At 54.0% G+C, this 13724-nt stretch overlaps 5 protein-coding genes across 5 annotated transcripts; 3 read left to right on the forward strand and 2 right to left on the reverse strand.

Moving 5' to 3' along the window:
* Window positions 1–496: 496 nt before the first annotated feature.
* Window positions 497–2890, forward strand: MRS44_008706 (uncharacterized protein; the record flags this gene model as incomplete). Its single annotated transcript, XM_046269654.2, has 1 exon — window positions 497–2890. The coding sequence occupies one exon, from the start codon at window positions 497–499 to the stop codon at window positions 2888–2890; it is 2394 nt and encodes a 797-aa protein (XP_046132162.2).
* An 875-nt stretch (window positions 2891–3765) lies between these two features.
* Window positions 3766–5773, reverse strand: MRS44_008707 (uncharacterized protein; the record flags this gene model as incomplete). The annotated part of the gene is made up of 7 exons (XM_065621026.1): window positions 3766–4231; window positions 4288–4391; window positions 4485–4513; window positions 4565–4670; window positions 4732–5054; window positions 5123–5434; window positions 5578–5773. 7 exons carry the CDS (start codon window positions 5771–5773, stop codon window positions 3766–3768), a joined length of 1536 nt encoding a protein of 511 aa, XP_065477098.1.
* A 722-nt stretch (window positions 5774–6495) lies between these two features.
* Window positions 6496–6959, forward strand: MRS44_008708 (uncharacterized protein; the record flags this gene model as incomplete). Its single annotated transcript, XM_046276308.2, has 3 exons — window positions 6496–6658; window positions 6713–6769; window positions 6820–6959. The coding sequence occupies 3 exons, from the start codon at window positions 6496–6498 to the stop codon at window positions 6957–6959; spliced, it is 360 nt and encodes a 119-aa protein (XP_046132164.1).
* A 319-nt stretch (window positions 6960–7278) lies between these two features.
* Window positions 7279–10178, forward strand: MRS44_008709 (uncharacterized protein; the record flags this gene model as incomplete). The annotated part of the gene is made up of 7 exons (XM_046276309.2): window positions 7279–7493; window positions 7549–7593; window positions 7643–7934; window positions 7989–8116; window positions 8166–9050; window positions 9102–9556; window positions 9613–10178. The coding sequence occupies 7 exons, from the start codon at window positions 7279–7281 to the stop codon at window positions 10176–10178; spliced, it is 2586 nt and encodes an 861-aa protein (XP_046132165.2).
* A 238-nt stretch (window positions 10179–10416) lies between these two features.
* Window positions 10417–13539, reverse strand: MRS44_008710 (uncharacterized protein; the record flags this gene model as incomplete). The annotated part of the gene is made up of 2 exons (XM_046272746.2): window positions 10417–10829; window positions 10881–13539. 2 exons carry the CDS (start codon window positions 13537–13539, stop codon window positions 10417–10419), a joined length of 3072 nt encoding a protein of 1023 aa, XP_046132166.2.
* Window positions 13540–13724: the final 185 nt, after the last annotated feature.

Raw genomic sequence — 13724 nt, forward strand, 5'->3', positions numbered from 1 at the left:
CTTGTGATACGGGGATCAGAGAAGAGTCGTGATGTTGAGAAGTGGGAATTGGTGAGCGCTCTCTGTCTGTTGGCCCCAAGCTACATTCACAGTACGTACTGCTCCAGCTCACCGAGCTGAGGGATGTCCAGCCAGGGGCACCCGTGCTTGCGCCGCCTGCACGTGCTGATAAGAAATGGATGGGGTGTTATCGGAGTCTTGGCAAACGCGGGGCTCAAGGTCGAGAGCGGCGCGGGGCAGGACTCGGAGAGAGAAAAAAAAAAGTTTTGGTAGCAGCTACAAAAGACTCGCGATCCAAATTCTCTCCTTCTGGGGTTGGTTCCCATATCATTGGCGGACTAATTGCATCCTGCGAGCACTCAATTACTGGGGATCTGGTGAAAGGTACCTGTCCGGGATCATCTGAAAGGACAATCTTGGGAGATACCCATTACCGATCAGCCGCCGACCATCGGAATCGCATTCGCATCTTTTCTCTCACATACAACGATCGAACATGGCGGACCTCCGAATTCTCCTCATCGGCAATGGTGGCCGTGAGCACGCCCTGGCATGGAAGCTCAGCCAGTCCTCTCGAGTCCAGCAGATCTTTGCTGTCCCCGGCAACGGAGGCACTGCTGGTTGCCCCAAGGTGACCAACATCAACTCCGTCAAGGCTGAGGACTTTGCCGGCCTCGTCAAGTTCTCCCAGGAGAACGGAGTCAACCTGGTTGTCCCGGGCCCCGAGGCCCCTCTTGTCGATGGTGTTGAGGGATGGTTCCGAAACGCTGGTATCCCCTGCTTTGGTCCCTCCAAGGAGGCTGCGCGCCTCGAGGGCAGCAAGACCTACTCCAAGGACTTTATGAAGAAGTACAACGTCCCTACTGCCGCCTACGAGAACTTTTCGGACTACAACAAGGCCATTGCCTACCTCGACAGCATCAACCACGACGTCGTCATCAAGGCCACCGGTCTTGCTGCTGGCAAGGGTGTTATCATCCCCCAGACCAAGGATGAGGCCAAGGCCGCCTTGAAGCAGATCATGGTGGACAAGGAGTTTGGCGATGCTGGTGACGAGGTTGTTATCGAGGAGCTTCTCATCGGTGATGAGCTCAGTGTCCTCACTTTCTGCGACGGCTATTCCATCCGATCTCTGCCCCTCGCTCAGGACCACAAGCGCATCTTTGACGGCGACCAAGGCCCCAACACTGGTGGCATGGGCTGCTACGCTCCCACCAACATTGCTACCAAGGAGCTCACTGAGCAGATCGACCGTGAGATTCTCGAGCCCACCATCTCCGGTATGCGACGAGAGCAGCAGCCCTTCCGTGGTGTCCTCTTCACTGGTCTCATGATCACCAGCAACGGACCCAAGGTTCTTGAGTACAATGTTCGCTTTGGCGACCCTGAGACTCAGACCGTTCTTCCTCTCCTTTCTGCCGACACTGACTTGGCCGAGATCATGCTTGCTTGCGCCAATGGCTATCTGGACAACTGCAAGCTGACCATCGACAACAAGTTCAGCGCCACTGTCGTCCTGGCATCTGGCGGTTACCCCGGCTCCTACCCCAAGGGCAAGGTCATGTCAGTTCAGACTCCCCCTACCGGTGCCACCATCTTCCATGCTGGTACCACCCTCGACGGCAACGTTCTGAAGACTTCTGGTGGTCGTGTCATCGCCATCAACGCTGTCGGAGACTCCCTCCGGGCTGCTGTTGATGCTGCCTACGCTGCTCTTGACGCCAAGGTCATCGAGTTCGAGGGTGCTTTCTACCGAAAGGATATTGCTCACCGGGCATTCCGCGCCACCACTCAGGCCTCTATGACTTATGCCCAGGCTGGTGTTGACATCCAGGCCGGAAACGACTTTGTCGACAAGATCAAGAAGGCTGTCGCTAGCACCAAGCGACCCGGTGCTGATGCTGAGATTGGCGGCTTCGGAGGCGAGGTTGACCTGTCCAAGTGTGGCTACCCTCAGGCTCCCATCATTGTCGGCGCTATTGACGGCGTCGGCACCAAGCTCATGATTGCCCAGGCCATGAAGAAGCACGATACCGTCGGTGTCGATCTGGTCGCTATGAACGTCAACGACCTTGTCGTTCAGGGTGCTACTCCTGTCATGTTCCTTGACTACTACGGCTGCAGCAAGTTGGACCTTCCTACCGCCGCCGCCTTCGTCGAGGGTGTTGCTGATGGCTGCCGTCAAGCTGGCTGTGCTCTGGTCGGCGGTGAGACTGCCGAGATGCCTGGCATGTACCAGAAGGACGACTACGACGCCGCCGGCTGCGCTGTCGGTACCGTCACCCCTGACACCAAGCTGCCCAAGAAGGACGCCATGGCCCAGGACGATGTCCTCCTCGGCCTCGCCTCCGCGGGTGTCCACTCCAACGGTTTCTCCCTTGCCCGCCGCATCGTCTCCCGTGCTGGTCTCAGCTACCACGACACTGCCCCCTGGGACCAGTCCACCACCGTCGGCGAGTCCCTCCTCACCCCTACCCGCATCTATGTCAAGTCCCTCCTCCCCGTTCTCCCTCACATCAAGGGCCTCGCCCACATTACCGGCGGCGGTCTCGTCGAGAACGTCCCCCGCATGCTCCCTGAGGCTCTCGCCGCCGAGATCGAGTTCGGCTCCTGGGAGATCAACCCCGTCTTCAAGTGGCTCCGCGAGGCCGGCAACGTTGCTCCCCTGGAGATGTGCCGTACCTTCAACTCTGGTGTGGGCATGGTCATCGCTGTCGACCCCGCCAAGGCCGATGCCGTCGCCCAGGCTCTGGTCGACGGAGGTGAGAAGGTCTACCGCATCGGTCGTCTTGCCCGTCGTGACCAGGGCGAGGCGTGCCTCATCCACAACGTCGACTCGTGGAGTGCCGAGACGGCGGTGCCTACCAAGCGCAAGGAGATGGAGTCATAATGGGAAAGAAAAGAGAAAAAAGCATGGGATTTATGGAGTCAATTGATATAAAGGATGGGTTAACGATGGGAAATGATATGAAAAAGGGGGTTGTCTATAGGATCAAAGACAGATAGAAGGCATGGCTGAAGTGGTATCTCGCCACGCCTACTCCTACATGAATGGCATATGAGTTTTGTGTTTCTGATATATGGTGCTCATTATTCCAAGTGTTCTAGGGCTGTGGGAATACGTGATGGCTTTTCACACTGGTGGTAGTTTTCTTCCCCTGAATAGGAGTCTACTCTGGCATTTCACGATAACAAGGCAAACAGCGATCAAACCTCGTCAACTTCACCTTGGTTAAACAGATGAGGCCCGTTTCAAGATTCACAACTGGACCGTTCAGGCTCGCCGTATCTGATCTGATGCAACAACCAAGGCTGTCCTCCATATTCATCATGTATGGGACGAGATCATGCTACCTCATCCCTCTTTCTCTATTCGCCGTTGCCATGCCCAAAACCGATTCCCATGATTCCCAATCCACCTCGCCAAGAATATGGAGTCGTCGTAGAATCGTGGCGGTTCCCATTTACTCCGTTACACCTCGCCTCGCGGAACTGAAAAAAAAAAGAACATGATAACAGATGCATGCCTGTTAAAGAAAAGCCACCTCATCCTTTGGCGACAGGGGAATCATTTTTCGTCTCCTCCAACTCCAGACCAGAACAGGCAAAAAAGGAAATATTATCAACCAACTCCCTTCGATGCCATGTAGCCCGGGAAGTAATTACCTATCCCAGACCACCTCAAGTTTCTCTGCTGCTGTAAATCTACGAAGTCTTGCGTCTTCGCGACCTGGACTTTTTCTGCCTTGGAGGCTGGGTGTCTTCCTACAGATACCCACTAGGTCCATTAGGAGGCAATGCCAAGTTATTCGGCAGGTTATTAGATTCATAGTAGCCATTCGTTGCCGTGTTTTGACGCTTAGGGGGCGGCTGAACAGCCGGTTCGTCATCGTCATCCGAAAGCGTCAGGTCAATGATAGCGGCAATCGGACGCTTGCCACTGATGGAGGATGTTCCTCTAGGTCCAGAAGAGGACCCGTCCCGACCGGCTGTGACAGGCGTGCCGATACTCGGGGTAGTGGTCTTGGGAGTCTCCAGGCGACGATGACCGATGGGGTTGACCTCTGAAATCAAGACATCGTCATCGTCGTCGTAGTCATCGTGGTAAGACGAATCCCCGTTGGTCAAACCCAGACCCTCGTCTGAGTTCTTGAGGTGCCATTCCCCGTCAGGCTCGATGGTAACCGACTCCAGGCTTTTCGAGGTTCTTGTGAGGATGTCCTTGACGTACCTGTTAACATTGTTAGCAACCTTAACAGTATAGATAACATCTGCTTCGGAACCCACTCGTCAACTGCCAGTTGGTCAAAGGGCGCCGCTTTAGAGCAGATCGGACATAGCCACTGCGGGCCTTGCTCCTGGAGCTGCAGATACGATGTCGCGTCAAAACACTGAATATGCGAGCAGCTTAGCCCACGACATGGAAGACTCAGTCGCATGTAAGATAGCGGACACTTCAGGGACAGGACTTGAGACGTTGCTACCACGTCAGGATCCTGTGCCTTTTCGTTGACTACAGAGTGTCAGAGTTGTTACTCCTAGTTGATTCCAGGTTGATACTTACGCTCTTTTTTGACCATGTCGATTGGTATCCTCCTGCCGGTAGAGATACGCGTCACAAGCTCGTCTACGGTTGTGACCCGGCAGAGATTGAGCACGAGGTAGAATTTCTGTAGAGGGTTAGTTCTCATGTGCCACCAAACATGCGTCAAGAGTGATGAGAATCCCGACTTGATGACCACTTGCCTTGTTCGTCAACGCATATGTGAATTCGACATTGTTAGTGTAGTGTGGTCGAAGACGCAGAGCCTTGGTGATGTCAACCGGTCTAGTAGAGCCAGGTTTATTCTTCAATCCGCGCAGGTTTGCCTTGATCTCGCCACCGTTGACCTTGAGTTCAGACTGGTGAGGGAACGCAATATCCTGCATGCCCGTAGAGTCGCCAGCGCAAAAGACCATGACTCGGTACGAAGTATCGTCAACGCAGTTCTGCAGAGAGGGGTGGTCGTTGAGCTTGATGGGGATAGACACCGTGTTACGGTGCTGTGACATGGCTGGACAAGGGCGTTAGTCGCGCAAAGGTCTTGACTCATGAGAGCATCGGCGCGGGGACATGACATACCATCGCAAGCTCGCACTTCACCAATGGTCGCCTCGACCTTGTAAAACGGACTCGACTTGAAGCTGAGCGCCATTGTTTGCGACCCGCCGAAGCCGGCGCTAGACCGATGACCGTTGGATAAACCGGGCGCACTGCTAGAGAACGACATACTCTGCATAGAGTACGGCTGCGAGTGACCATGAGTGTGTGCATGCGAGATAGTGGCTCGGGCGGGCGAGGTTCCGGCGGGCGCATTCGCTATAGTGTTGTGCACGCTCTGACGGATCTGTTGGAAGCGCACAGGATCGTTGGCGTCGACGGCTTCCTGGATGACTATGGGTACCAACATGGTCAGCTCGTTTTCTCGGATGCGAAATGAATGTGTAGAGTAAAGGACAAGAGGGTGAGTGGGAAGGTATGCATGTTGAAGTGGGTGACAGTGATGGCCGGCTGGCCGCGTGAATGGGATGACTTACGATTGGCGATGCGTTTCTGCAGTTCCGCCTTAATGCCAGTGCTCTTAACGCCGTTGACCTGGCAAACTGACGAGAGCTGTCGATTCAGAAGGCGATTCACCTGCCGCACAAGCGCGTTGGCCTCGTTCCGCGAGACCGCAGCGGCTTGTGTTGACAAGACGGGGTTCATGGCCGGCCCCAGGCCTGAGGACGCCATTATGGATGCTGATAATGGAAGACAGTGATTCAGGAAGGAGGCTCGAGGTTGTAGGAGGGAGGTGCAGCCATGGAGCCTTTAGGCGGGCGCGAGGAGGAGAAGGAGAAAAGACGTTGTCGGGTGGTGGTCGCGCAGCCGCATCCAAGGCAAGTGCGCATGGAGGCCGATGCCGATGCAGCCTGTCGGTAGGAAAGAGGCCCCTACTCTAGCAGTAGTAGTAGTAGTAGCAGTGAGTGAAGAGTTGCAGTGGCAGCGGGTGGGCAGGCTGCGAGGAAGGAGAGAAAACTGCGCCACAGCGATGGAAAAGGGAAAAGCAAACACGGGTCGCGCTAAACGGGCAGAAGAGGAGCAGAACAAACGCCGCAGCGCTATTCTTTTCGTCTGTTTAGCGACGACGATACTTGTTCAGTCTATCTCCTCTACCACCGCGCGCGATCTCCAGAGGGTCGTCGTTCTCTCTCGTTTGATGTCATGCTCGCCTAGGAATCCTCGGCGCGACCGTGTCTTGGAACGGTAGGCGGTGGAGACTGGCAGATACTGGGGGGCTAAGTTAATTCTAGGCTCGCGTCGAGTCCCTGAGTGTCTGGGTTGAAACTAAGCCACATCCGCCACAGATCATAGTTTTTTTTTTCTGTCTTATCGCCAATCTACGATAACGAATATCTTCATCTTCGCTCTCTCTCTTCACCCAGTTCAGCAAGCAACTAATTCACGTCGACAACATGGCAAAGAGTTCACGATCAAGCACCCGAAAGGCCAACAACCGGCGCCTGGTGGCCAACGTGTTTGGCCCGGCCGAATCGGCGCGAGCTGAGCGTCTCTCCGCAAAGCTGCTTGAGCTGGCCCAGCAGCCAAAGCCCGAGTCCTCAGATGTCAAGATGAGTGGTGAGTGTTCAGGCTTTGGAAACTTGTGAGACATGGCATTAACCCGTTTTCTAGTTGACGAGGACAAAGAGGACTCGAATGAAAAGGAGGATGCTCAGGAGGAGGTGACAAGTGAGTATGGGCCCAGAATCTACTTTTGTAGGTGCTAACTTGTCCTTCAGCAATGGACGTCGACTCTGGTAAGCCTTCAAGCGGCCGTATTGAGAAGAAGCGAGGCGACAAGCGAAAGCAGAAAAAGTCCAAGATTGTCTTTGCCTCTTATGCCAGCCGGTCAAAGGGAAAGAAGAAGAGAAGCTCCTAAGGGACCAACCGTTATTGTCACATGTTTTCTTCCATCGTCGTCGTTTAAAGCAGCAAATCTGAATCTGAATCTGTGATACCCGAAATCTCAGCCTCGTGTGGCGCAGCTCTCCAATAATTTCTTCTCTGCCAATCACGGCTCACCCCTGGCCCCCTACCTTTTTGGTTCATCTTGGTGAGGCTGAACCAACATGGGCACATCTCGCGCTCCAACACGACACGTTCACTTCTTCCTTTACATTTTGACCATTTTTCTGTCTACATGTCCATCTTTTTCATGTGTCCTTAGTCACTCCTTTTACTGATAATTCACCCTCGTAATGGTGTCCTCAAGCAATGGCTCGCTATTGCGCAGCCTGCTGCTCGTTGCGGCCAATCTTCTAATCCCTGTCTCGATCCTCGTCTTCGCGATGGGCTTCTTCCCATACAAGCCCTTTCTGCCTGGACTGGCCGAGTTTGAGCCTCTAGACATTGGGTCGCCGCCTGATGCACCCTTTAATCGTCTTATTTTCATGGTTGTTGATGCCTTGAGGAGGTAGGGATATGTCTCCGAATGCCTCACCTATGGGAGTTGAGTTGACTCTGTGCAGCGACTTTGTATACTCGGATGTGTCGGGTTTCCAATATGTTCAAAGGTACAACCAAGTCTTTCTCTTAGATATTCCATTACTTATGCGCTATTAGTCTTATTCGAGATGGCAGCGCAATGCCCTTCACGGCCAATGCCAGATCACCCACAGTTACCATGCCTAGGATCAAGTCCATGACCACTGGTTCTATCCCTTCCTTTGTTGATCTCATCTTGAACTTTGACGAGGCCGACACTTCGTCAACTCTTGCTTCTCAGGATACCTGGGTCGCTCAGATCAAGGCTAGAGAGATGGGCAAGGCCCTCATGTACGGCGATGACACCTGGCTGAAGCTGTTTCCAAACACCTTTGACCGCGAGGATGGAACCTCTAGCTTCTTTGTCGCGGTTTGTCTATCATTCAGATCACTCATGATAGTGTGATTAACCTTTTTATACAAGGACTTTACCGAGGTGGACAACAATGTCACCAGGAACATTGCTGGTGAGCTGGAGAACAATGACTGGGGCCTCATGGTCCTCCACTACCTTGGCTTGGACCATATTGGTCACAAGGCAGGGCCCAGGAGGTAATTATCCTTCTCTGAATGGTTGATCTATTATATTAACGCCGAAAAGCTCCAACATGGTTCCCAAGCAACGCGAGATGGACGGCATCGTCCAGACCCTTTTTGAGGCCATGCAGTCCAAGCCTCACCTAGACTCGACTCTCCTCGTCCTCTGCGGTGACCACGGTATGAACGACGCTGGAAACCACGGTGCTTCCTCGCCGGGCGAGACATCACCCGCCTTGGTCTTCATGTCCCCCAAGCTCAAGACAATCTCCTCCAAGCTCCCCGCGCCGGCTCAGCCCAGGGACGAATTTGACTACTACTCCATGGTCGAGCAGTCTGACATAGCGCCAACCATTGCCGCTCTCCTGGGCTTCCCCGTGTCCAAGAACAACCTCGGGGCTTTTATCCCTGACTTTCTTCCCTTCTGGCCCAAGACGAGTGACAAGATCCAGATCCTGGTTCGCAATGCTCGACAGATTCTCAACATTGTCACTGCCGCCTTTGGAGCTGAACTGTTTGATGCAGAGAGCGGCTCTGACCCATGTGCTTTGGAAAAGACTGAGATCAACGAGCTTGCTTGCCAGTGGCGGAAGATCAACAAGGAGGCTCATGTTCTCGCTGCTGGCAACAAGATGGACCAGGAGTGGCTCGACGCCATGTCGGAATGGCTTCGCCATGCTCAGGAGTTGATGAGCAGTATGGCCTCCAACTATGAGATGCCCAAGCTGTACATTGGCCAAGCAATCGCTGCGGTTTCTGCTATTGCAAGCGGCTTGGTGGTCTTCAAGCTTGGGGCTCATCAGCAAGGACCTCTGCTTCCTTATGCTCTTCTTACGCTGTTGTATGGAGCAATGATGTTCGCGAGCAGCTACGTTGAGGAGGAACAACATTTCTGGTACTGGACTAGCTCCATCTGGCTGCTTCTGCTGGGGGTTCGACACATTCGAAGGTATGTTTGTGTAGCATCGGACACACCCCTATCATGCTAACCGAGTGATAGACTCAACAGCCTGGAAGACATTGGCTGGCTATTCATCTCCCTCGCCGCCCTTCGAATAACCAGAGCCTGGAACCAAACAGGCCAAAAGTTCGCCGGAAGCCCCGACATCGTCAAGAGCTTCGTCGTCACACACCCCCAGCTCCTCTGGTCTATCCTCATCTTCTCGTACATGATCCTCTCGTTCCGTATGCTCGCCCGCCTCAAGAGCCTGCCATCCATGACCAGCACCGCCCTCACCTCGGTCCTCTTGATGAGCGCCTTTAGCTTCAAGCTCGACTTTACCAGCGAGGACGCGCCGGAGCTTGTTGTTGGGTTCGCGAGGAGCCTTAATGAGCTGTTTCAGGGGCAGTCTCTGGTCTGGAGGGCGAGGACTGTTTTTATAATCCTGGCCATCTTCTCGGCGTATGGAACATATCGCTCCTTTACTGGTGGCCGGAACGGTCAGCTACAGTCAGGTAACGCCCCTTTTCCATCAACGACTTCATCCACGATAATCTAACGAAACCTCCAGCTCATCTATTCCACCATCTCCTCACCCTCCTAGGCATGACCCAATCCCGCGCCACAAACATCCCCCTATTCCTCCTCTCCGACATCCTCTTCCACTCCCTCCAGGCCGTCGACTTGTCGGTCCCCGAGATCGCCACGACAACCATCCTCCTCCAGTACGCCACCTTCTTCGCCTTTGGCGGCTCCAACGCCATCTCATCGGTCGACCTATCGAGCGCCTACAACGGCATCAGCGACTTCAACGTCGTCGCCGTCGGCGTCCTCACCTTTGTGAGCAACTGGGCCGGCCCCCTGTTTTGGTCCTCGGCCGCAAACCTCTTACTGCTTCGCAAGTACCACGAGGGGCGTCGTGATGCCTTTGTGCAGTACATCTCCCTTCAAACCCTCTTCGTTGCCGTCAGCGTCGCGTTCGTCATGGCGGCTTGCACGGCGCTTAGAACACATCTTTTCATCTGGACTGTGTTCTCGCCCAAGTACCTTTACTGCATGGCTTGGAGTCTTGGACAGCACCTTTTGATCAACATTGCCTTTGGAGGCCAATTGTTCTGGCACGGCTCGCGCGGATAGACAGTAGGATATAAACCCACAGCTTGGGTATAGTCCAAGGCTCAAATCTACACATGTCATGAGAATATCGTCACATTGTTGACAATTAGTGCAATCAAGAAACACGCGTAAATAGATGTATCAACCCCCCATCGCCAAAACTCAATGTCCCTCTACCCATTCAAGCTGTCCCGTAACCCACTCGTGACAATGCCAAATCATCCAAAGGTCCAGTCATTACTTCATTACATCTTGAGTCTCAGACGTCCGTCATTTCGACATCGTCGCCGTCTGACAAGAGCTCTTCCACTAATGACTCCCTCTCCTCCTTGGGCACAATGGTATCATCGCTCTCTTCCTCTTCCTCCTTGATACGTGGCTCCGAAACCACCGACTTCTCCTCCTCGGGTGTTTGTCGGTCCAGAGTCACTGACGTGCTGCGGCTAGAGCGCCTATAGGCAGGCTGTTGCTGTTGATCGTCAAGGGCGTTGACAATCTTGCCCAGGCTGACGTGGATCTTGTAGAGGGCGTTGCGGCTAGTGGCATCAGACAGCAGGCCATCCTCGACAGCGACGCTGACCTCGGTGTATGCCTCGCGCAGCTTCTCCTCAGTCGAACCAGGGGACACATGAAGCTTTCCGAGGAGCGTAGCGAGGAGCTTCTTCTCTTCTTCTGCAAAGAAGTTAGTACTGTTCGTTACGGTCTTACAACTTCTCAACTTACTGGCAATATTGCCTTGCAGCTTCTCCAGAATGTCCATGGCAAACTCCAGATGCACATCACCATTTACAACCTTCTTCTCGGTATCCAACAAGTTTGTAGGGCTGTAGCACTTTCTGGGATCCGTCCAATCCACCAAACAGGCTCCGATGGTGGTCATGCTAACCATGTCCTCCTCGACATCCACATCATCATCTTCCAAGCCTTCGCGGACATTGAAGAGGGCATGGATGGCATCGAGCGCAATAGTCCGCATGAGATCCTGGTTCTCAGCCCGTGAGAAGCAGAACACGGGGAGGAAGTAGTTCAGGGCCTGTCGAACTGTCTGGTTTGATGCTGATGAGGGGTCAAAGTACGCAACCACCAGAGACTTGAGCAGATCCTGACAGGCCTCCTCATCGCTGACAACGCGGCCCAGCAGAAGCTTTGAGACAGCAACAGTAGCAGCTGCTTGGACTTCTGGAGACTTGGCCCCGCCCTTGACAGCCTTGATGTAAACCTTGAGCAGACTGGGGGTAGAGGATAGCAGATCTGCGCCGTGAACGTTGAGAATATCAGTCAAGATGTGCAGCGCCGTAATCTGAAGAGCGGTGTGGCCCTTGCTGAAGAAGTGCATAAACAGAGTCAGATTCTCATCCGCAACCGAGCGGTCGAGAAGAGCGCAGAGGCCGAGACAAACCAAACCTCTCTCTCGAACAGGCGCTTCGTGGCTGCGGACGGCTGGGACAACCAGGTTGTTCAGCATCGACACCAGGTCTGTATTGTCCTGAAGGTTGATGGACACATGTGTGAGCATGCATTGGACAATGTGAAGGCACTTCATGTTGACGATGATCTCCTTGACCGCCTTGTCGTGCGCTTCCTCCTCGCTCATCTCGGGAGTATGGCCTCGCCTGCTACTCTTAGTTGGCGTGCTTGGGCGGCTGCTGACCTCGGACCTGGCTGAGTGGAAGCTGTCCTCGGGCTCCTCGGCTGGCGGGTCATCGACGATGGTGTCGTGAACATCCGCCACAGACTCGAGGACAATACTGATAAACTCTCGCTCTCCGGCAGCATCAGGGGCGCAGATCCCTTGTAGTGCCTCCACGGCAAGCTTGGTGACTTCGTCTGGTAGTTCAGGAATTGAGATGGCTTGTCGAAGAAGGGTAAACATCTTCCGTCGACCAACTTCGTCAGAGTAGTCGAGAGTCAGAGCGATTTGGAGCAGCTGCTCAACGATGAACTCCTGTTCCACCGTGTCTTCTTCTTCCTCGTCCTCGTCCTCATCGCCCTCAGCCACCCTCTTAACGGCTTCAACAAGGACGTGCAGATATCGCTCCAAGTAGAAGGCAAGCTTTGTCACCTCGGGAAGCTTCTCCTCCAGGAGGGCCAAGTACTTGCCATCACCTTCGTTACGGCAAAATTCGTTGAAGCTCCTCGCCATGAAAACAGACTCGGCAGAAAGGGTCTCCCAGAAGCTGTCGTCAAACTCAACCGTCTCGCGATAGTCTGGTCGGCCCTCCCAGAAGCCCTTCATAGCCTCCAGAGCAACTCCGTTCTCAACTCCCGTGTTGACCACGTCAATTCGCTCCAGCAGCTCCTGAAGACCTTCAAAGCTCGGAGGTGATGGCTCTGCAGGGGCGCCATCTTCACGAGGCTGCACTCCTGCGCAGTCCTCAATCCATCGCTCACGGAATAGTCTACCCGCAGCTTTTCGGACGTTTTCATCTCTATCTCGGATACCCCATCGGAGGAGCTTCTCTCGCATCTTAACTGAAAGGTGTCGGAAATCGCCTAGTGCGGGCAAGAGTCGGGAATAAACAGCCCTTCGAGTTGCTGCATCTTGGTCTCGTGCTCGCTCAAGAAGCAAGGACAGGGTCTCGGGTAGAATAGGGAGGTTGACGAGAAGAGATCTTCGCACATCGGCATTTGGATCGTTCTGAAGAACCTCCAGCAGCTTCTCAAGCAGGCCTGTATCGCCATCTTCGCTATCATCAGAGTTGGTGCAGCCCTCCGCCTGATTCCCTGCAAGTCGACCAAGACCCAACACCGCTTGAGAGCGGACCATGGCCTCCTTGTCGCGAATCCTCTTGAGCAGCCCATGACGGAGCTTCTGGAAAAGGTCGTCATCGATGGCATCGAGCGAGTTGATAATGTGCGAGACGAGTTGAGTCGATCGGTATCGAACAACCTTGTCCTTGGCTGTCATCAGCGGAAGGATGGCTTCCAGGAGCTGAGAGATAAGCCGTGTGCTCGGAGTCTCGGGCATTACGCTCGCCTCATCCTCGACATCCCCCATAAGTTCATTATCCTTCTCGCTTGCATGGCGCAAAAAGAGGCCGACAAATCGGATCGACCGTTCTCCAACGCTCTCGGACTTCTTGATGGGCATAATCTTGGTGACACATCTAATGAACTCGCGATTGAAGGCATCTTCGTCAAAGTCGTTGAATTGTGAGGCATTCGGGTTTTCGGGTTCGTAGCAGCATGGCTCCTGAATCTTTCGTAGATTCACAACTAGCTTGCGGTGGGTGGCTGTTGTTCGCTGCGCATCGCGAAAGACTGCGCATATCTTGGTTCGAAGAGCGTTGTCTGGAGTATCGACAACCTCAGGCGCTGAAGATGCGACCGAGGATCTCGTAGCCGACGTTCGCGTCGACCGGGCTGAAGTTCGTGCGGGCATGATGTTAATGACTGTTAGCCCATTAATATGCAGCAGTAACGTGAAAAGACTGTATGTAATTGTTCGAAGTTGTGCATTGGTTTCCCCTTGTCGCGGTGTGTTGTTGAACCACTCCGCGCGTAAACAGTCTTCCAGATATGGTTTAGCGTCAGGCACTTCCCCGCCATCACGTGCGATAAGAGCAG

Source organism: Fusarium solani (genome assembly GCF_023522795.1).
Source record: "Fusarium solani strain SB1 chromosome Unknown bctg00000005, whole genome shotgun sequence".
Lineage (NCBI taxonomy): Eukaryota > Fungi > Ascomycota > Sordariomycetes > Hypocreales > Nectriaceae > Fusarium > Fusarium solani.